The 23,418-nt window shown below is 42.2% G+C and overlaps 1 protein-coding gene across 1 annotated transcript in view; it reads right to left on the reverse strand.

The window, feature by feature from the left end:
- Window positions 1-23,418, reverse strand: part of lrrc7 (leucine rich repeat containing 7) — a 331,365-nt gene that overhangs the window by 70,511 nt on the left and 237,436 nt on the right. The window contains exons 19-20 of the mRNA XM_078561876.1: window positions 21,245-21,416; window positions 9,771-11,475 (exon numbers count right to left, since the gene is read on the reverse strand). Coding sequence (XP_078418002.1) covers window positions 9,771-11,475; window positions 21,245-21,416 — 1,877 coding nt within the window. The remainder of the gene's footprint in view (window positions 1-9,770; window positions 11,476-21,244; window positions 21,417-23,418) is intronic.

The raw sequence follows: 23,418 nt of genomic DNA on the forward strand, positions 1-23,418 counted from the left end.
TAATTTCCACTGTTGGAAGATTCCACCCCACATCTGGAATACTGTCTGCAATTTTGGTCTCCAACTTTAAGAAAGGATGTACTTGCATTAGTGGTAGTAACGCGAAGATTCATTAGATGGGGGGCTTGTCCTATGATGAGAGGCTAAGTAAATTTCACTTATATTCTCTGGAGTTTAGAAGAATGAGAGGCGATCTCATTGAAACCTACAATATTCTGAAGGGGCTTTATAGGGTATATGCTTAGAGATTGTTTCCGCTGGTTGGGGAGTCTAAAACTCGGCACAGTCTCGGGATAAGGGGCCTGAGTCCTTTTAGGACTGAGATGAGGAGAAATTACTTTACTCGAAGGACTGTGAATCTTTGGAATTCTATACCCCAGAGGTTTGTGGATGTTCCATTGCTGAATACACCTGAGGCTGGGACAGACAGATTTTTGGTCTCTCAGGGAAATAAGGAATATGGGGAGTGGGCAGGAAAATGGAGTTGAAGCCCAAAATCAGCCATGATCGTATTGAATGGCAGAGCTGGCTCAACAGGCCATATGGTCTACTCCTGCTCCTATTTCTTGTGTTCTTGTGTCCTGCCAAAGGTCATATTAAAGACTCACACTTGAAGAATGGCCACTTTAGTGTGGCACAAAAGGGTATCTAGCGCATCCTGTGGAACTGCACCATATACTAATCAGTGGTTTCACAAAGGGAGGAGTACAAAAGGGATCTTTTTTTAAATTGACCAATTAAAATGAAAATAGTTATATCTCTCTCAGCAGTTTCATGAGAGGCCAACTGGCAATCAATTCAGTGAATAGCCATGCTGCTGACCTTCATGTGAACCAGTGAATAACCACTTGAAAATAAAAGTGAAAAATCACTGTCTTAACCTGGTGATTATTCACGGCAGTTACTGTCGATATGTTGACAAGAATTCTAGCAGCTAGAAAAGAGATAATTATTTTAATAGTTGTTACTGTCTAGAAATGCGCTGATGCAAAGCACTATTTGTTACTGAATTGAATTATTCAGGAATAAAGAAAGAGAAGGCACATTTTATTCATAGTCGTTAAAATGAACCAAATTTAACTACATGTAATGTACCTGAGAGAAAGCACTAACAATCTCTGTTGGATGTGAAACAGCATTTTTAAGGCTTGTCTGGCACGTAACAGAAACACTAACACAGTTTCCCACATTGATCATTTGTTAAAAAAAAATTCTCTAAAATGCAAAAATGCTTAAGGTGCCATGCATAAAAAATGGCAGAGACCCAACACTCATTTAAAAGGTATATATAGGTCCTTTTTAAATACTCAGCAGGTCAGGCAGCATTTGTGGAGAGAGAAATAGAGTTAATAGGCTAGATATTTGTTCCAGGTTCCCGATCCCAAAGCCAGGCTGAATCCCGGGTCAGGACCCCAGAACTGCCGGCGTTGGCACCCTGGAAGTGTGTTTCGAGGAGGTGGCGGCCAATTAAGTGATCGCCTTTAGGGGTCCTGTCCAATTAAGATCAGAGGCTGAACTCCTGAGGTTGGAGAGCCAATAGGAAGATGTCCAGCATTAAAGGATTGGCAGCTTCACTGTCAGAGGTAGGTGCTGTCAATATAGGTAGGAGAAAGATGGAGGCACCCTCTGAAGACTTTTAAAAAATTTATGAATAGAAAAAGACAAGCAATGCCAGGCCATCCAGGCCATCGTGGAGAGGGAACGTTTAAATATCTTGCAATTGTAGCCATAGGGGTCGGGGTTTAAAATGCTAGATAGGGCACTCGCTGCTGGCTGCCTCCATCTGTAGGCTGGGATTTGTCCTTGATGAGGGGGCCAAATTGCTGACTGGAATATTTCAGTCAGCGTCTGCACATTGGCTTCAATAGGCCCATTAATTGGCTTAAATGGCCATACAGCGCTTGTGGGCGAGTTATTGTCACACACCCACACCCTACTCCCCCACCCACCCCTAACAGCCACACACTAAATCCAGCCTCTTACCAAGTGGCCCGGAGACGGGAACATGTTGGCAAATTACACGCTAGCTATTTGGGGGAAATTGCTGTCCCAACCCTCCTCAGGTCCCACCTCGGCCAAATAAAAATTCAATCCAATGTTTCAGGTGGATGACCTTTTGCCAGGTCATCAATCTGAAATGTTAACTGTTTCTGTCTCTGCTGATGGTACCAGATTTGCTGAGTATTTCAAGGATTTTCTATTTTTATTTCAGGATATTAACATCTGCGGTATGTTTTTTGTATATAGCTCCTCTAATAGTTTAGTTGGTCAAGGTATTGTACAGTGTGGAACTGAGCCACATAAAATCAAAAACTGATTCAATCCTTCGGGCAGGATTTTCACTACCGAGGCAGGCCAGTCAGGGAATTTCCCAACTTGCCAATCACACCTTGGATAAAAGGACCCTGAATGTTGCGATCTTCTATCCAGGGGGACCGGGTCGGCCCATTGATCCCAGAAGCAGAGAGTCGGCGGTCACGGTGTGGCTGATTGCTAAGGCGGGCTGGTTAGAACGGCCACCTCCGTTTTCTGGGACTTCATCTAGTGATGCCAAATCATGCCAACTCAACCAATATTCACTGTAGGCAAACCTCAGGAACCATTTGGAGATTAAATAAATTTCGAAAATCGAATACAGATCTCAGATATCAAGCTTCCAAAAGAACAATAATTTGTGAGCACCAAACTCATGTGGAGATAAGTTGGTTTCATGTATAATGTTGAGATGAGGGATAAATGGGAGAAGTCCACTACTTGCAACAGCAACGCACTGATGAAAGTTTCTCATGACGTGGTGAACACCCTGAATACACATAATCCGGCTATCACTTTAAGATCTCACCATTTATTCTTTTCCCATGACCATTGATTTTTAACCTTTTGGCAGAATTCCTCTGTTTTATTTTATTATTTTTGTAAGCCTGTGTATTTGTGTGTGTGAGTGTTGGGTATTTAGAAAGAGTAATTATTATACTTTCATATTTCATACTGTATGTTAATAACAGCTACAACACTGGCATCTACCCAGTTGCCCAGTTATGTCCTGTACATAAAAAGGAGGACAAATCCAACCCGGCCAATTACTGCCCTATCAGTCCACTCTCGATTATCAGTAAAGTGATAGAAGGGGTCATCAACAGTGCTATCAAGCGGCACTTGCTTTAGCAATAAGCTGATCACTGATGCTCAGTTTGAGTTCTGCCTGGATCACTCAGCTCCTGACCTCATTACAGCCTTGGTTCAAACATGGATAAAGGTGGGATAAGAGGGACTGCCCTAGATATCAAGGTAGCATTTGACTAACTGTGACATCAAGGAGCCATAGCAAAACTGGAATCAATGGGAATCGGGAGAAAACTCTCTGCTGGTTGGAGTCATACCAAGCACAAAGGAAGATGGTTGTGGTTGTTGGAGGTCAATCATCTCAGTTCCAGGACATCGCTGGAGGAGTTCCTCAGGGGAGTGTCCTGGGCCCAACCCTCTTAAGCTGCTTCAATCACCTTCCCTCCATCCTTAGGCCATAAGGGGATGTTCGTTGATGATTGCACAATGTTCAGCATCATTTATGACTCCTAGGATACTGAAGCAGTCCATGTCTCAATGCAGCAAGACCTGAACAACATCCAGGCTTCGGCTGATAAGTGGCAAGTAACATTCGCACCAGGCAATGACCATCTCCAACAAGAGAGATTCTAACCATCACCCCTTGACATTCAATGGCATTACCATCACTGAATCCCCTATTGTCAACATCCTGGAGGTTTCCATTGACCAGAAACTGAACAGGACTAGCCATATAGATACAGTGACTACAATAGCAGGTCAGAGGCTCTGAATCCTGCGGTGATTAACTCACCTTCTGACTCTCCAAAGCCTGTCCACCATCTACAAGGCACAAGTCAGGAGTGTGGTGGAATGCTCTCTGCTTGCCTGGAAGAGTGCAGCTCAATAACACTCAAGAAGCTTGACACCATCCAGGACAAAGCAGCCCGCTTGATTGGCACCCCATCCACAAGTATTCACTCCCTCCACCACCAATGCACAGTGGCTGCAGTGTGTATCATCTACAAGATGCACTGCAGGAGCTCACTAAGCCTCCTTAGACAGCACCTACCAAACCCACAACTACTACTATCTAGAAGGACAAGGGCAGCTGACACTTGGGAACACCACTACCTGGAAGTTTGCCTCCAAGCCACTCGCCACCCTGACTTGGAAATATATCACCATTCCTTCACTGCTGCTGGGTCAAAATCCTGGAACTCCCTCCCTAACAGCACTGTGGGTGTACCTACACCATATGGATTGCAGTGGTTCAAGAAGGCAGCTCAGCACCATCTTCTCAAAGGCAATTAGGGATGGACAATAAATGCTGGCCTAGCCAATGACGCTGTCATCCCATGAATGAATTTAAAAAAGCTTTGCCTTTCTACTTGACAAGCCTTGTTTTATAATAAACTAATAATTTTGATTTTTATTGAAGAAACCTGGATGTTGAGTGGTCATTCTGAGATTATTTGGCCATAGAGCTAGCTGGAAAAATCATTTAAATATATGTTGTGATCCGTGGAGTTTAGGAAGTAGAGAAAGACAGTGCACTCCTCCCATCTTGACCGTAACAACACACTGTGTGACAGTGAAGAAGGGTCATACGGACTCGAAACGTTAACTCTGTTTCTCTCTCTACAGATGCTGTCAGATCTGCTGAGTTTTTCCAGCATTTTCTGTCTTTATTTCCAATTTCCAGCATCCACAGTATTTTGCTTTTATATTAAACTGTGTGCCAGTAAGTATTTCTGCAGGCTTGAGGTAGAAATCGTATGGAAAGAAATGGAGGGCTGAGTCATGTCCTGTTGATTTAAATGTAGTCGGCTGGACACAACTAAAGGAAACTGGAGATTTTTGGGAGGCGAATGCAGTTTCAGTTTTATTTATTTTCAGAACATGAGCACCACCGGCACAGCTTCTTTTATTGCCCATCCTTAGTTGCCCTGAGAAGATCGTGGTGGCTTTTTCTCCTTAAACCACTGTAGCTAACACAAGTGGCAGTGCTCATCGCTGCCTGTGTGGGGGAGGAGGAGGGCGAGCGGGGCGAGCGTGAACTTCGTACATGTGCGCGAGGGCGCGCTTGAGAACCTCCCTGAGGCACAGAGCTGTCTCAGGGAGATGAAGAGTTTTCAAAAATAAAATAAAGATTTGAAAAATGTAAGAAACATGCCCCCTCATGTGACCCTGTCACATGAGTAGGGACATGTTATAAGTGAAATTTTAAAAACTGTATTTTATTTTGATTTGACATTGGAAACCTCATCCCGGCCATGGATGAGGTTTCCAAAAAAACGCTAACACAACTGTGTTAGTAGGGAATCCTAATATATTGACCCAGCGATGACAAAAGTATGGCGACTTAAAGGGAACTTGGGGCAGAATTTTCACCTCGGCAGAGGGGCGCACGCCCGACCCGCTTGAGCGTGAAATGACACACGTTGACATTGGGCGAGTGTCCCAACGTCGATGCGCACTCACGCGATAGTTCGGTCAGCGGGCACATGCAGGAATCGTCAGCACTCCCACCGACAATTAAGGCCATTAAAGTCTCAATTAACTGAAATTTTTCACTGACCATCCAACCTTATGGATGGCAGGCAGGCGAAAAGGCCAAGCAGCCTTTGCATTTTTTTGGAAACCTCATCCATGGGCGGGATGAGGTTTCCAACATCAAATCAAAATAAAGTACAATTTTTAAAATTTCACTTCTAACATGCCCCTACTCATGTGACAGAGTCACATGAGGGGGCATGTTTCATAACATTTTTCAAATCTTTATTTTTTTTGGAAAAGTCTTCATCTCCCTGAGACAGTTCTGTGCCTCAGGGAGTTTCTCAAGCGCGCACTCGCGCACATGCGTGAAGTTTGCGCTCGCCCCGCTTGCCCTCCTTCTCCCTCACACAGGCAACGATGAGCACTGCTTAATTGGACCATCAGTGTGAAATCGCCTTCCAGCCTCAATCACGGGCGGTGGTCGGCTTCCCGAACACCGCCGTCTGCCCCTGCCGAGCCCCCCCTGCCAAGGTCAAAATTCTGCCCTTGGAGTTGGTGGTGTTTCCATCACTTTCCCCATTTTTCCATTTCTATTCCCAAGCAGTGATCCTTCTTGTTTCCTTCCCAAAGCAAAAAAACCCTAACAACTTTTAACACAGCTTTCAAGGTATTGTCTTTTTCAAAGACATAAACCATCATATGACCCCCTTGTAAACAGTCCACCGGGGTCAAGAGGTTTCCAGTGAGAGGGTCTTAGATTGAAGGATCAAGATGTAGAATCAGTATGGGTGGAGCTAAGAAACAGCAAGGGGCAGCAAACATTGGTGAGAGTTGTTTAAAAGGCCACCAAACTGTAGTGTTAATGTTGGGCACAGTATAAATCAGGAAATTAGAGATGCATGTAATGTGGATAATACAGTAATAATGCGAGACTTCAATTTACACATAGACTGGATTAACCAAATCAGCACTAATGTTGTGGAGGAAGAATTCCTAGAGTTTTCTGGAGCAGTACGTTGAGCAGCCAAGAATTCCTAGAGTGTGTTTCTGGAGCAGTATGTCAAGGAGCCAACTAGGGATCGGGCTATTTTGGATTTAGTGTTTTGTATTGAGAAAGGGCTAATGAATACCTTGCTGTAAAGGAGCCTTTGGGAAATAGTGATCATAATATGATATAATTTTGCATTAAGTTTGAATGAGATAGAGTTCATTCTGAAACTAGGGTCTTAAATCTGAAGAAAGGAAATTACGAAGGTACGAGGGGCAAGTTGGCTATGGTGGATTGGGAAAATACACTAAAAGATTTGATGGTAGACAGATAAAGGCTATTATTTAAAGAAATACTACAAGGTCTACAACATATATACATTCCTCTAAGGCACAAACACCCAAAGAGAAAGGTAAATCAACTGTGGTTAATGAAAGAAGTTAAAGATTGCATTAGATCAAAGGAAATGGCTTATAAGGATGCCAGAAAAAGTGGTAAGCCTGAGGATTGGGAACAATTTAGAACCCAGCAAAGGAGGACCAAGAAAGTGATTGAGGGAAAAGAGAATATGAATGAAAACTAGCGAAGAACATAAAGGTGGATTGTGAAAGCTTTTTTAGGTATGTGGAAAGGAAAAGATTAGCCAGACAAATGTGGGCCCATTACAGCTGGGGATAAGAGAATTTATAGTGGAGAACAGGGAAATGGTGGAGAAACTAAACAATTAGTTTGTGTCTGTCTTCACAGAAGAAGGTACAGAAAATCTCCCAGAAATACTAGGCGACCAAGGGACTTGTGAAACTGAGGAACTAAAAGAAATTAGTATTAGTAAAGATGTAGTACTTGAAAAATTAACTGGATTGAAGGTTGACAAATCCCTGGACCAGATAAGCTTCATCTCAAGAGTGTTGAAGGAGATGGTTAGAGAGATAATGGATGGATTGGTAGTTATCTTTCAAAATTCTGTAGATTCTGGAAAAGTTTCTGTGGGCTGGAAAATAACAAATATAACCCCACTATTTAAGAAGGGAAGAAGAGGGAGAAAGGCGAACTACAAACCTGTTAGTTTGACATCAGTAATAAGGAAGATGTTAGAATCTACTATAAAGGATGTGATAACTGTACATTTGGAAAAGAATGGTAAAATTGGGCAGAGTCAACATGGATTTATGAAAGGGAAATCATGTTTGGTAAACTTGTTGGAGTTTTTTGACGGTGTTACTTGTAGCATTGATAAAGGAGAACCAGTGGATGTGGTTTATTTGGACTTTCATAAGGCTTTTATGGGATAAGGTCCCACAAAGGAGTTTAGTAAATAAAATTAGAACACTTGGGATTGGGGGAAATATACTAGAATGGATTGAGAATTGGTTAACAGACATAAAGCAGAGAGTAGGAATAAATAGATCATTCTCAGGATAGCAGGCTGTTACTAGTGGGATACTGCAAGGATCAATGCTAGGTCCACAGTTGTTCACAATCGATATAAATGATTTGTATGTGGGGGCCAATTGTAATATTTCCAAATTTGCTGATGATACCAAACTGGGTGGGAAACTAAGTTGTGAGGAGGCTGCAAGGAGGCTTCAAGAGGACTTGGACAGACTAAGTGAATGGGCTAGAACACGGTAGATGGAATATAATGTGAATAAATGTGAAGTTATTCACTTTGGTAGAACAAACATAAAGGCAGAATATTTCTTAAATGGTGAGTTTTGGAAGTGCAGGTGTCTAAAGGGACCTGGGTGTCCTTGTTCATGTCATTAAAAGTTAGCATGAAGGTGCAGCAAGCAATTAGGAAGGCAAAAGGTTGACCTGCATCGCAGGGGGATTTGAGTACAGGAGTAAAGATACCCTACTGCAGTTGTATAGAGCCTTGGTGAGGGCTCTCCTAGAGTATTCTGTACAGTTTTGGTCCCCTTATCTAAGGAGTGATATACTTGTCATAGAGGGAGTGCAATAGAAGTTTACCAGACTAATCCCTGAGATGGCGGGATTGTCTTCTGAGGAGAGATTGCGGAGGCTGGGTCTGTATTCTCTAGGATTTCGAAGAATGAGAGGTGACCTCATTGAAACTTACAAAATTCTTACAGGGCGTGACAGGGTGGATGTTGATAAAATGTTTCCCCTGTCCAGTATAAAACTAGGGGATATAGGCCGGAGTTTTCTGGCCCCTCCTGCTGGCGGGATCTTCCAGTCCCACTAAAGTCAACGGACATTTGAATGGTCCGTCACATCCTCCATGGGGGAACCCACTGTGGCAGGGCCGGAAAATCCTGGGCATAACCTCAGTATAAGGGGTAGGCAAATTAAGACTGAGATGAGGAGGAATTTCTTTACTCAGTGGGTGGTGAATCATTGGGATTCGCTACGCCAGAGGGCTGTGGAATCTCAATCATTGAGCATGTTCAAAACAGAAATCGATATATTTCTGGAGACATCAAGGGATATGGAAATAGTGCAGGAAAGTGGTGTTGAGGTAGATGATCAGCCACGATCTAACTGAATGACGGAGCAGGCTCGACAGGCTGAATGGCCTACTCCTGTTCCTATGTTCCATAACTTTGTGGCTCCTGTCTTCTCAGTGACAGAGGTTTCAAAGGAGGGAAGCTTTTTTTTGTGATGAATTTGAGGTGGGAGTTTTTAAGAACTAATTTAACTCTATTTACCTCCCCAAATCTTCACCAAAAGGGAAATTCAGAGGAGAATTCAGACTGAGATTTCTAGATTTTTTAAATTATGATTGTCCAATCATGACTATGCTACAGTATTATAGATGCCAGATGGTATCGGAGGCACATTGCTGTCTCATTACTGAGTACCTCTAACTGTACCTGAAGTCTTTCATATGAGAATAGGCTACTTACCCATTACCACCACAGCTGAGCTCAATCCCTTCTTCATCTGACCTCCACACGTATGCACTTTCAAACTTGGGTCACAAGATAGCAATCATGAGTGAAACTCAATGATTTTTGTCTCTGTTGCTGAGGGCATTAAAGCTAATTGTGGTGCTCAATCGCCATCTTGGCCAAGATCAACGAACACAGTATAGACCAGGGTTTCAACTTGGATTTTCCTGATTTACATGGTTCAGTTCCATACTTGGCAGAAAACTTACCAACTCAGCCATAACAGAAGTTAAACAAATGGCTTCAAATGGTATATTTTTAAGAATTGCAAAAATAAATATCAACATTTAGACCAGTGAAACTTTTTGAAAAAAAAAAGGCACACTCACCCTATCTAACCTTTTAGCTTCTATATGCCTGAGCAGCTGTTGTCTCCAGTCTAGAGGTATGTTAGCAGAGTTCTCATCTCCTTTCAACTGTGAAGACCTGATCCTTATATCATTGCTCTCTGAAGGCTTTTCACTGTAGTTACTGATGTTATAATCTGAAGGTAACTTCTCTAACAGAGCTGCCATGGTAGGCCTTGCTGAAACTGGCCTGGTTTGAGAAAACCCATAGCTTTCAGTACTGTAGCTTCTTGCAGACAAAGGTCTCCTCTGAGCTAAAGGTTTATCTTGGAAATTCCTACCCTGATTTTTAATGTCTTGGAATGTTGAATAATCTTCTTCATATCTTCCATTCCTTTTGAGATACTGTGATTCAACCAATGATGCACTGTTCTGGTGTTCTAAAACTCCTCTGAAATGTGTCCTGACATATCTGTCACTTTGTGGCAGCTCTGGAGCTTCATTTACCCTTCGATGCAGCACCATTTCTGTGGAGGTTGCGAGGGAGTCACCCCTTCTTAAATATCCAGCCCTGTCCCCTTGACTTGAAAACCGAGGATTAGTTGGTTCATCGTTCACTGAAGGTTGGGAGAATGAATACATGTGTTCTACAGGTTGATAACCTCTGAAGGAGCGTGGGCTAATGAGATCTTTTGAAACATTTTTGCTTTGCTGTACACCATAGTCAACATTATGTGTAAAAGAAGTGGTTACTCGCCTCTCAGGTTTAACATTTACTGTACCTTGGGGATTGAAACTTTGGTCAAAATGGTATACTTTTTTTGTAATTGGAAACTTATGAGAGATCTTTCCACTTCCATATGCCTCTGATAAATCTTCATCCAACATTGGAGCGGAAAGACTGCGTGACATTCCTTGTTCTTGTGTTGGCATTTGCTCCGGCATATCAATGCTACCTGGATTTTCTGAGCTGGAGCCATAACTGTCCAGTGGTATATTATAAATCTTGAAGGCCCCAATGTCAATTTCATCAATGCTTTGGGATTTCTTAAACTGGCCAGCTTTAACTGATCTCATCATTGGTGCAAGTCTCTCTGTACTTTTACTGACAATTATAGCACTCTTGGCAGACTCAGGTCTGCAGATGTGTGTGAATTTATCTGCATGACTTCGATTTAAATTGGACTCTCTGGAGTTGAGAAAACTCCATGGAGCACCTGATGTAAATGGACTGGATAGTTCAGTAATTCCACGTGCTGACTGTTGTTCCGAATCTTTCCTATCAGGAATAGGACTGCTGAAAGGAGTACTATCCAATTTTGACGGAAATGCTGTCCTATCCTCAAATGGGCTAGGTGTCCTAGTCCAGTTCTGCCAAGGATTACTTGGAGGCACTTCAGTTTCTGGTGTATTTCTGACACTGTGTACTGTATGCACAGATTGTTCTAACTCCAGTGGAACACCTATAATTCTGTCCTGTCTCATTAATGGCCTACGCCCATGGGCAGATGTGCTCCTTGATTTTGTGCTTATCAAAGGGTTGGCACTGGGATTTTCTAAGACTGCAGTGCTTTCTTCTGCGACAAAACCTGTATTGTCATAATGTGAATTATCATTCCACTTATCAGGAAAAGTTTCATTCATTGGACGCCTCTCAGTACGCTGCTGTAGGTTTGCTGTCGATGCTGCCTCCCTCTGGCTGAGTAAAGGTTTTGCTTCAATGTTTTGTTGAAATGTCTGTGTTAACCTGCTGAGTCAGAAGAATACAAGACATTTGAATGCAGATCAAAGAATTCCTGGTGTTTGAAAGTTTATTTATCCACTAACTCAGAAAGATTGAACAGCACTAAACTGTTCCCGCAGTTCTAACAGTAGAACATTGGAATATCAGCTGTCATTTTCTGATTTTGGTTGGGCCACATGATAGTGGCGCAACACAGTGACACAGCATTTGATCTGGGAGCTGATTTACTCAGTAACTTTTTGTCTCATGTCACAATCCTTTCTTTAGGGTCACTTTCAAACATATTGCACCTGGACATGAAACAGCACTGGGCTCCACCTGCTAACAGTTGCCAAATTAAATACTTCTCACAGATAAACCAATTGGACAATTTAAAAAAAAATGTCCATGAGGAAAAATACGGTATTGAGTTCTTATGCACTGGGGCCATGTCTACCATGAACTGCACTGAGAACAAACTAATTTTACACAGAACCTTTACTGTCAGAAGGCAGAGACTTGTGTCTAGTGGTTGTGCTTAGATTGGACCCAGAGTTCAAAGGCCATAGTTCTAACCCATAGCATTGGTCATCCATTCCTTACTATAGGTTTAAAAAACTTTGAGAAAAGCATTTGTAATCTTTATGACCATTATTAAAGAAAGACTTCAGAGTCTGATTAGGGAATAGAATCCAAAAACCTAATTACATAAATGTACCAATTTTCCCAACCTTCCAGTTTGTTGAACATTCTGCAATCTCTTACAGCTGGTTTGGAAAACAGTCTGGATGAGAGTTACTTACAAAAACTGCTCAGGATACTGCACTTCAGCTGCTATCAAAAATTATCCAACTAAGGCAGGTGAATCTGAGATTCAAGCTTGTGAGTTTCTAAAAGCCAAGCACCTGACTATTTCAGTTAACGATTCTGCCCAGTTAGTGGAATGTAAGCTTTAAAGTACCATTTTGTTTTGTCAAACCACCTGCCTGTCGAGAAAACTGTTAAAACATCTTATTTGTTTTATGGTCTTATTTAATTCTGCTCCCTGTAGATATAAGCTTCCTATAATTACCTTATTAATTAAAAGAACAAACAGCAAATAGATAATGGTTTTTAACTCCATTGCAGCAATTATATTTGTGTGTGTCAAGTTTATACAAAGATAAAATGATCAAATACACCAAGCCTTTGGGCCAGAGCAACTGATCGAAACACATTCATTTTCTTTGGCTAAGTGCCTTATTTTCACTTTCTTTTTCCTTCACCTGGGAACAAATACAAAACCCCTTAGAATTTGCTGCTTAGAAACACAGTGGATTGGCTTCATCAGCAACTTTGTATTGTACTACAAATGAATTTTTGTTGTAATGTTTTGGAACACGGATCCCACAGGTTGGATTCTCCTTTATGTATGCCTGCACGTCACCCAATCGGTGCAGACAACATTAAATATGCTGTTCCATGGAAGCAGCCATTTACATTTACATGTCATAAGAGGATTACATTTGCAGATGCATCTCTTGGCTTGGTCTTGCACCTAAAGATTGGGAAAGAATTAGGAGCGTAGAAGCAGGGCTAAGTAGTGTATTATTCGCTCCTGACCACCAGTATAAAATTCTCTGGGCTGCCAATTTGGAGGGACTAAAAACGCCTTTTCTGAATTCTCTGAAATGTCTTTGGCCTGGCCTTAGGACCAATCCATGCATATCTTGGGCAAGTCCTTGGTCAGCATCCTTCAGTCACTGTCCTGGGCTACCCATTGATAATACTTTCTAGAAAATGAAACAGAAGACTGGGAACTTCCCCTCCCACTTCATTATAAAATAAATGCTATAGGTCCAAGAATTTCTGGCCCTCACTTCTCCCATTTGAAGAGAAATTTGGGCCTTCCTCCTGTACTGTGAAGAGCCTTGCTACTTTCCACACCAAACCCACCAGCCAAGAAGAAACTTTACACCTTCCAATGCTCCAACTGAAAAGAAACTCCAGCAAGCTGGTTAGTTTAACCTCGGTGGTGGAGAAGCTTTTAGAAACGGTAAATTGGGACAAAATTAATAGTCACTTGGGCAAATGCAGGTTAATTACAGGAGGCCAACATGGATTTTAAGTAATTGATGAGAGAAGTAATGGCAACATGAGGAAAAGCTTTTTCACGCACACAGTGGTTAGGATCTGGAATGCACTGCCTGAGAGTTGGTGGAGGCAGGGTCAATCCCAAATCTGTGCTCCCAACTTGGGAGGCCTTGGTCTTTATCCGCCTTGTACAACATCACAGGAGGTAAAATTGGCACCTTAATTGCGATTTGAAACCTTTACAGCATTTTTAAAATAATGCACTGTCCATTCCTAGGGGAGACTGGCTCACTGCCTCATCTATTCCTGTCATAAAAGCGCAGTGGCAGGCTGGGAACACATAGATTGATAAAATTAAATAGCTGTGAGCAGCCTTGAGGGGGCTGAGGGGGAATCAATATCACATGAGGTAATATTAAATATGAATCTAGCTTTTCCTCTTGTAGATGCTGCTTAACAGGTGCATTTCTAATGATTGAAAAAAACACAAGCCTAGAAATTAGTGGCCTTGATAGATAAACAATTAACATATTCATGGGACATTCCACTGTCCATCATTCTAATTGTCATTAACTCATTCACTATAGAAGAAATGTCTTACTAACATTTATTCACTATTAATGTCAGCAACAATTTCTATTCTATTTTCTGTTTTTGATCCTGTCTTCACCTGTCAGGCATCATAAGTGGTGGGTAGGGCATACATTTCAAGTTGTTGAACTTTCACCAGAACTGGCAAGTGTTATAGGTGAACAATGTGTAAGGAGAAGAGAGCCAAAGAAAAGGGGTGGAGGAAAAAGAAGAGATTGGAGAGAGAATAGATGTATCTGAGAGTTTACAGCACAATTGTAGGGAGAGAAGGAAGCATGAAAAGTCTGGCAAGAAAGAGAAGGCTCCAGTGGTATGGGAGAATGGTGGGAGATGGCACCAGGGGGCAGTATACCCATAGCGTGTTGGGTATCCCATTCTCAGGCATCTGCTTAAAATCATAGAATTACAAAGAATTACAACGCAGAAGGAAGTCGTTTGGCCTATTGTGTCCGTGCCAGCTCTCCGTGAGAGCACTTCAGCTGGTCCCACTCCGCCATTTGCCCGTGGAACTGCAAATCTTTTCTCTTCAGGTTGTTATCCAATTCCCTTTTGAAAGCCACGATTGAACCTGCCTTCACCACACTCTCAGGCAGTGCATTCCAGATCCAAATCACTCACAATGTAAAATTGTTTTTCCTCAAATTGCCTCTGGTTCTTTGGTCAATCACCTTAAATTAATGTTCTCCAGTTCTCGACCTGTCCACCAATTAGAACAGTTTCTCCCTATCTACTCTGCCTAGGCCTTCATGATTTTGAACACCTTCTATTCTCCGAGGAGAACAAACCCAATTTCTCTAATCTATCCTCTTAATGAAGTCCCTCATTATGGAACCATTCTTGTGAATCTTTTCTGCACCCTATCGTTGCTTTCACATTTTGCCCAAAATATGGTGTCCAGAATTGGACAGAATACTCTGTTGAGACCGAACCAGTGTTTTATAAAGATTCACCATAATTTCCTCACTTTTATACTCCAAGGGCTGGATTTTATGGCTATACGGTGGTGGGGTTTGCAGGATGGGGGGGTTGTAAAATTCCATGAGCGTCATGCCTGCCGCTTACCTGCCCGCTCCTGCCACAATTTTACTAGGGGTGGTTGGATGGCCCGACCGCCCGCTGGTCATTTGAGGCCCTTAAGTGGCCAATTAATGCCCACTTAAGGGGCTTATCCTGGCGCTGCTGCTGAGGTTTAACCAGTGACAGGCGAGGCCCACACCAAGCATCTATCCCAGCGTCTTTCACTGCACAGACTGGTGGCAGGCAATTGCGGGGGTGGGATGCCTCATTAACAGGCACTGTGGGCCCATCAGAGGCCCCACCACTTGTCTTCCCTCGACTGCCCAGAACCTCCACCCCCATTTCCCTCCCTCTAGCTTCTCTAACCTGGGTCCCCACTCCCTTGCCCCTCACCCTCTGAGACCTGACAGCCTGGCCCTGGCAATGCCCCTACATGTATATTTCACTCTGATTCCTTGTGTTTGGAGGCTGGCTGTAGTCCCAGCAGTGGCCACCACTCTCAGTTGCACTGTTAGGGCTGGAGGGCTGCAAGACTGGCAGCTCTCTGAGGTGGGATTTCCTGCCCAGAAGGGGTTAGAAATCTCGCCTTAAAGCATTTAGCGCCCCTCCGAGAATCAAATGACTATGGGGTGCGTCATCTGCATGGGGGCAAACTTGATCCTGACCATTTTGCTGGGGGGTTGAGGGGGTGATGCAGGGATCGCAGTGGCCGGTAATTCCAGCCTTATAGCCAGAATTTTTCAGTTGGCAGGCGGGCTTGGCAGGAGCAGGTGGAGGTGTTCACTGAGCTGATCGCCACGCGCGATCAGCTCAGCGCTGCCATTTTACGCGGGCGGGCCAATTAAGGCCATCATCACGTGTCATTTTACACATCAGCATGTCAGGCTCGCCCCTGCACACCGACTGAAAAATCCTGCCCTATGTCTCTATTTGTAAGGCCTAGAAGCTGGCATGCTTTGTTAACCACTTTTCCAATTTGCCCTGCTACCTTCAACGATTTGTGCACATATACCTCTGGGTCCTTTGCTCTCCAATCCCTTTAAAATTGTACCTTTTATCTTACATTGCCTCTCCTCATTCATCCTACCAAAACATATCACTTCATACTGCTTTAAATTTCACCTGCAATAAGTCCGCACAATTAACCAGCCTTCGATGTCTTCTTGAAATCTATCATTATCCTCCTCACAGCCCACAATATTCCCAAGTTTTATGTCATGTGAAAATGTTGAAATTGTACCTTGCGTACCCAAGTCTAGGTCATTAATGTAGATCAAGACAAGCTGTGGTTCTAATACCAACCTCTGGACAACCTCACCATATCTTCTCCTCCGCCAGTGCAAAATAAAACTTTCACTACTCTCTGTTTCCTGTTGCTCAGCCAACATCGTATTCATGCTGCCACTGCACTTTTTATTCCACGGGCTTCAATTTTGCTGGGAAGTATGTTCTACATGGCACTTTATCAAATGGCTTTTGGTAGTCCAAGTACACCACCGCATTGCCCTCATCAACCCTCACTTTTATCTTATCAAAAATCGCAATCAAAATAGTTAAACACAATTTTCCCTTAACAAATCCATGCTGACTTTCTTTAATTAATCCACTTTTGCCCAAGGGACTGTTAATTTTGCCCTGGATTATCATTTCTAAAAGCTTTCCCACCACCGATGTTAAACTGGCTGGCCTGTAGCTGTTGGGCTTATCCTTACACCATTTATGAAACAAGGATGTAACATTTTCAATTCCCCAATGCTCTGGCATCACCCCTGCCTTCACTGAGAATTTCCCTACTGGATGCAAGGCATTGTTCTGTTATCACAGGTAACAAATTGTCTTCGTCATTTATCTTGATCCCACTTACCTGCTTTCTTTTACATCCCATAGTCTTCACTCTCCAAAAAAAATTTAAATATCGTTTGAATTCAGATAATTTACCTCAGTAGTTTTTCTATAACTTATTGCATAAGTTTATTATTACTTTTTGTGGATAAAATACATCTGATTTTCCTTCTAACTATTTTTAAATGTTTAATATGTTTTAAATATATTAACCGGATATTTCGTACACATTGCCATAATAAACAATGTCTGCCATTACTCCTGCTGGAAAAACTCAGAAGTGGTAGTGATCAGTAGTGTAATGATGCTCCATAAATTCCTACTCTAATCTATCCATTAACATATTTAAAATAGTTAAATTGTGGAGAGAACTTTGCCCATTGCATCATCTTCTACTCTAACTTATTCTTTCCCAGGGCATCAAAGCTGCGAAGCCCTTTACCTCACTTAGTCATACATTTCTCCCACTATCCAGTCTTTTAAAACCAGAGCTTGATGCCACTAATTGCTGATTTACCTCATCTGAATATAAAAAGTGCAGAGGAAAAGTGAAGAAGTAATAAGAGGATCTTCTAAAGTAAAAGGGTTGTCAGATGAGCGGCGGTGCTAATTAGGGACCAAAATGGAGATCCATTGATGGAGACAGAAGGCATTGAAGTACATAACTAAATAAGTGCTTTGCATTGGCATTTGGCAAGAAAGAGGAATTTGCCTAAACTACTGTAAATGAAGAATATGGATGAGATAAAAATAGATAAAGAGGTATTAGAAAGGTTGGCAGTTCTTAAAGTGGACAAGTCACCCAGTCCAGATGAGATGCATCCTAGTTACTGAAGGATGTAACGGTGGAAATTGCAGAGGCACTGGCCAGCATTTTCCAATTCCTCTTAGATACAGGGACTCTCAGAGGACTGGAGGATTGTTCTAAAAAAGGCAGAAGGATAATCCTGGCAATTACAAGCCAGTCAGTTTAATGTCAGTGGTGGGTAAGTTTTTGGAAACAATGGCCTGGATTTTGCGGTAATGATGATGGCAAAACTGTCAACATTCGACATCATTACAGCTGTGAAATTGGCAGCAGTTTCTGGTGTGCACACATGCACGGTTGAAGACGGAAATCCAGATATTGCTCTCAGTGATACCATGCTCCTCCACAGGAAGAGCTGGTAAAAGTCCTCGCAGATAGAAATCTTAGAAATCATTTAAATTGACATGAACGTCCACTTTTTTATGCTATTAATCTCATTTTAAAAACTCTTGAATAAATTACGTCTTGGTGAGTGAGGTGTAACTGAGTTTTTAAACAGCAAACTAAACCATAAACACTGCTGAACAACCTCTCTCACCTTGAAACATTAGTATATTACACTTGTGGGATATAAAATTTTTCCACTATGATAACAAATTTCACAGATTTAAAAACAATTAAATTTTATGATATTTTAGCTTTTATCTTAATGCCATGTGAATATCCCAATCTTATTTTGCTGTCTGTAAAATAATTAAAAAGTGAAGGATAATCAGTAGTTTGCTGCCTGAGAATTTTTCAATGTGAAAGGCTGCTTAGCCTGCTTGATGACATTACTGTTATTGGGCACTGCAAACTCCCTATAGCTGGCACCAGAATGAAATTAACATCAGGCAGAATTTCACCCTTGTTGGGCGGGCTTGGCGGGGGCGGTCGGGAAGCCGACCGCTGCCCATGATTGAGACCGAAAGGCAATTTCACGCTGGTGGGCCAATTAAGACCCACCCAGCATGAAGCACGAGCCGCAATGCTCAGCGCTGCCTGTGCGGGCGGGGGGAGGAGTGCAAGCGAGGTGAGCACAGCCTTTGCGCATGCGCATGAGTACACACTTCATAACCTCCCTGAGGCACAGAGCTGCCTCAGCGAGATGAAGCATTTTCAAACAAAAAAATAAAGAAATGAATATTGTCATAAAACATGTCCCCTCATGTGACTGTCACGTGAGCAGGTACATATTATTAATTATATTTTAAAAATGTTATTTTATTTTTATTTGCTTTAGGAAATCGCATTCCGCCTGTGGATGAGGTTTCCTAAAAAGTGCAAAGGCCACTTGGCCTTTTCACCTCCCTGCCAACCGTAAGGTTGGATGGGCAGTGAAAAATTTAACTCAATTGATAATTTAATGGCCTGAACAGGCCTTTTAATTATTGGTGGGTGCGCGATGGAATTGGCAGCGTGCACGCCGAACGAAATATTGCGTGACTGCGCACTGACGTCGGGACATTCGCCTGACATCAACGGGTGTCATTTCACGCTCAAGCAGGTCGGGCACACACCCACCCGCTGAGCTAAAAATTTTGCCCCAGGAAAAGTAAAATCCATATCACAGAGATCACTAAATCTTTGTGGACAGCTTTGTTTGAAGTCAGCGGCAAGTGTCGTCACTTTATTGCTAACCACAAAATCCAGGCCATAGTTCAAGAGAAAATTAACAGCTATGTGGACAAGCATGGACTAATAAAGGAGAACCAGTATGGATTTATTATCAGCAAATCATGTTTGGCTAAGTTGATTGAGTTTTTTTGATGAGCGAACAGATAGGGTGAATGATGACAGTGCAATTGATGTATATATGGCTTTCAGAAGATGTTTGATAAAGTGCCACTTGTTATGCTTGTTAGCAAAATTTATGCCTGGGAGATAAAAGGGGCGGTAGCAGCATAGCTACAAAATTGGCTACAAAACCGGGTTGTTGTGAATGGAGTGGAGTTCTCCAAGATTCAGTTCTCAGACCATGTGATTCTGTGACCACATTAATGACATAGACTTGGGCCTACAATGTAGAACTACAAATTCTGCAGATGCCACAAAACTTGGAACTGCAGTAAACCCACATAAAACACTAGTTCGGTCCCAGCTAGAGTATTGTGTCCAATTCTGGACACCACACTTTAGAAAGGGTGTGAAGGCTTTGGGGAGGGTACAAAAAAGATTTATAAGAGTAGTTCCAGAAATAAGGGATTACAATTACATGGGTTGCTCTCCTTAAAACAGAGAAGGCTAAGAGGAGACTTGACAGATGTGTTTAAAATAATGAAGGCTTTAAATATAGAAACGAAATGATACTGCTTCCAAAAGCTGAAGTGCCAATACCAGAGCTATTGTTAAGGTGATTAAGGATTGACATGAGGAAATTTCCTTTTTACACAACAAAGATTTGGAATGCACTGCCTGAAGGGATGGTGGATACAGATACAATAGTAGCCTACAAAACGGAAGTGAATAAATGTTTAAAGAAAAAAATGCAGCAATATGGAGAAGTGGGATAAACTAGATTGCTCTTCCAAAGAGTTGGTGCAAATCTGACGGGCCAAATGGCATCCTTCTGTGCTGCACTATTCTATGGCCAGAATTTTTTGCTGAGCGGCTGGGCACATGTTGACACGCTCGAGAGTAAAATAGCACGTGATGATGTCAGGCGAGCGTCCCGACGTCATCGCGCACTCACGTGATATTTCGGTTGGCAGGTGCGTGCTAAACTCGGAAGTGCGCCCTCCGACAATTAGGTGGACTATTAAGCATATTAATGGTGAAATTAACTGGGATTTTTCGCTGCCCGTCCAATGTTACGGTTGGCAGGCGGGCGAATCAGCCAGGCGGCCTTTACATTTTTCAGGAAACCTCATCCAAGGGCGGGATGAGGTTTCTGTTATTAAATTTAAAAAAAATCTATGCACATAATTCTTATGATGTCTATGCTCAGGTGACTGCTTGTTTTGCATGGGCATTGTTTTCCAGATTTAAAAATCTTGATTTGATACTTTTGAAGTCTTCAGCTCCCTGAGGCAGCTCTCTGCCTTCAGGGAGCTTTCTGTGAGTGCTCACCTGCGCCTGCACTGACTTCAGCGTTAGCTGTCCTCCCCCTCCCCAACCCAGGCAGTGCTGATCATATCAATGCACGCTTCACAGTGGCTAGCTGTTAACTGGCCAGCCAGCGTGAAATTGCGGTTGGAGGCCGATCGCAGGTGGCGGTCCATTTTCCGGCTGCTCCTGGGCCCACCGATCCTGCCCTATGATTCTATGATCTTTTCTCATGTCATTTTAACCTTGGTGGTGCCTCACAATCCTGCAATATGCAGCTAGGCCTTAAGTCTCATTTTACTTTTCAATGAGAAAAGGAATATTTTGAAAGTAAACAAAATAATTTGCTCACTATTATTGGAGAAGTAGAATGTGCAATGATTAAAAAGGTATTAATAATGTCTACACTATGATATGCCCGTTGCAATGAACACACACCTGTTTCCCCAGGAGGAAGCTGCCACACCATCTTTGACTGCAGTCTGCAATGTACTGACTTTAATAGGTGCTCCAGAAGAAGCAGAAGACCCTTGAGAAGGTGAGTAGTCTGAGTAGGTACCTGAGGACGCACTGTTGTTGATTCTGTCACCTTCTGATTCATCTGTTGATTCTTAATATACAAAATAATATTGAATAAATGTTTCTACATTAATTATCAAAAATACTTCTTAAAATAATATTTTCAGATTTCTTAAAATAATATTTTCAAAATCTTAAACATGTAAAATACAATTTGGGAGTAAAATGTTTAAACTAAAGAGAGCAGTTATTTTGTTACATTATATAGCCTTCATTAGAAATAAAAAACAGCCTCTGTGGAAAATGCACCATCAGTCCAGGAGAATATTCATTCACTGTTCTTTGTCCTGTCATGAGTTAGCTATTCCCGGCTGAGGTAGCACCTAGAGTGCTACAGTTGTTCTCAGTGTTCATGTGCGAGAGAGGTGGAAAGTCAGACAGGGCTCCCATTCCTGTCGTTTTCACGTGACCCCTGTTGAAAAGAACAGGTGTGTGGGAAAAGGGAGCTAACCCACTGTAATGTCTCCAAGGGCAACTTGCCTTTTGGCACTCAATAGGTTCATATAAGAACGGTTACTTGAATGTGGTCCTGGACCGCTGTCGGCACCTGTAGAATGAATGATCAGCATCGTCAGAGCTAGAGGAGAAAAGTTTTTTAAAAATGAAATCAATAGGTAAAGAACAATCATATTAAAATAACTGTTATTCAACTACTGACAGGAAAATAGAAATCCCATCTGTGGAAAACAACTGGTCAAGATAGATTGCTATATCAGAATGATATCCTGGAGGTTTTCGTCAAGTAGTTTTGATGGCCTTTAATGGTTTTATTTTATAAACATAGGCCAAGATTTTACGGCCCTGCCCACGACATGTCTCCTCCCCGGCGGATGCGGCGAGCCATTTAAATCACCATTCAGTTTGGCGGGACCGTAATATCCCACTGGCTGGGAGGAGCCATGAATTCCTGGCCATAATCTTTTCCTTTCTTTCTTTCAAGTTGCATTCCAAGAGCCCAACAGCTGTGAGCTGGCACTCAGCATTTATGATGGTACAGCTGGCTTCTGTAGCCCAGTAGCAGAGTTTTAAACCCAATTATGGATGGTATACCAACAATACTGTACTGCTCAATTGGCTGTTCAAATCCCTGGTGTGCTGCTCAAGCTACCACTTAAATTGATGTTGCACCTGCAAAAATGCCTTCTCAGGAAAAAGATCAACTTCATTTAATTAAAGCCCATTGAAAGAATATTAGAAGTTAATTATAATGGAATGCTTAAATGGTTATTTAAAATTCAACCTGGAAGCCTGCTCACAGCCTGTGTACGTGGTGCTCACACTATTGTACTGATCATTTGGAAACCTGCTCAGATTCCACTGTAGTTGGCATTTTTGGACACTTACCTGTTATTTTCTCCTCTCTTTTGTCTTCATTGCCATGAGTCAAGTTACCCTTCGCAGTTTTATAAACAAACTTTTTCCAACCTCACTGCTGGTTCTGATGAAAATGGCAATCAATATTTCTTTTTTAGATGCTGACAATCACTGACATCATGAGTTTCAATAGCCTTCCTTAGTAGTCTATGTCACAAGTCTGACTACACTTTTTTAACTGCTTAATTTTGAACTTGTTTCCCTGCTACTTGAACAATTTGCTTGGATCAACTTCATAAATACCTTTCATAATTTTAAATTTTGAATAAACCCATGTTAAAAATTCTTGCATTTCTAAGACAGCAAGTCCAATACCCTTAGGTTTTCCTCATAACCGAGGTATCCAATATCTAGGATGATCTGGAAGAGTGGTGTGAGGTGATTATTCTCAACATATATTTTTCTTGGATTACTTCAGGCCTACAGCTATTGCTAGATTGCATCTTATTTTTTGTCCCCTGACAACCTTTGGTATTGTATCACTTTGAATGTGTGCAACAGGCACAGGATGTTCCAATACTTAGCACATTTGATCCTGCCTACTAACAAGAGTGGGACCCTCTTGGCGTATTTTGGTAGGCCACCCAAATCATTTCAAGAATTGGTGAACAGTAGCCCAAGGGTCAGTCAGTTTTAGTCAGTCAGAGAGTCAGGAGCAG

The sequence above is a fragment of the Cetorhinus maximus genome, chromosome 17 (genome assembly GCF_964194155.1).
Source record: "Cetorhinus maximus chromosome 17, sCetMax3.hap1.1, whole genome shotgun sequence".
Classification (NCBI taxonomy): Eukaryota; Metazoa; Chordata; class Chondrichthyes; order Lamniformes; family Cetorhinidae; genus Cetorhinus; species Cetorhinus maximus.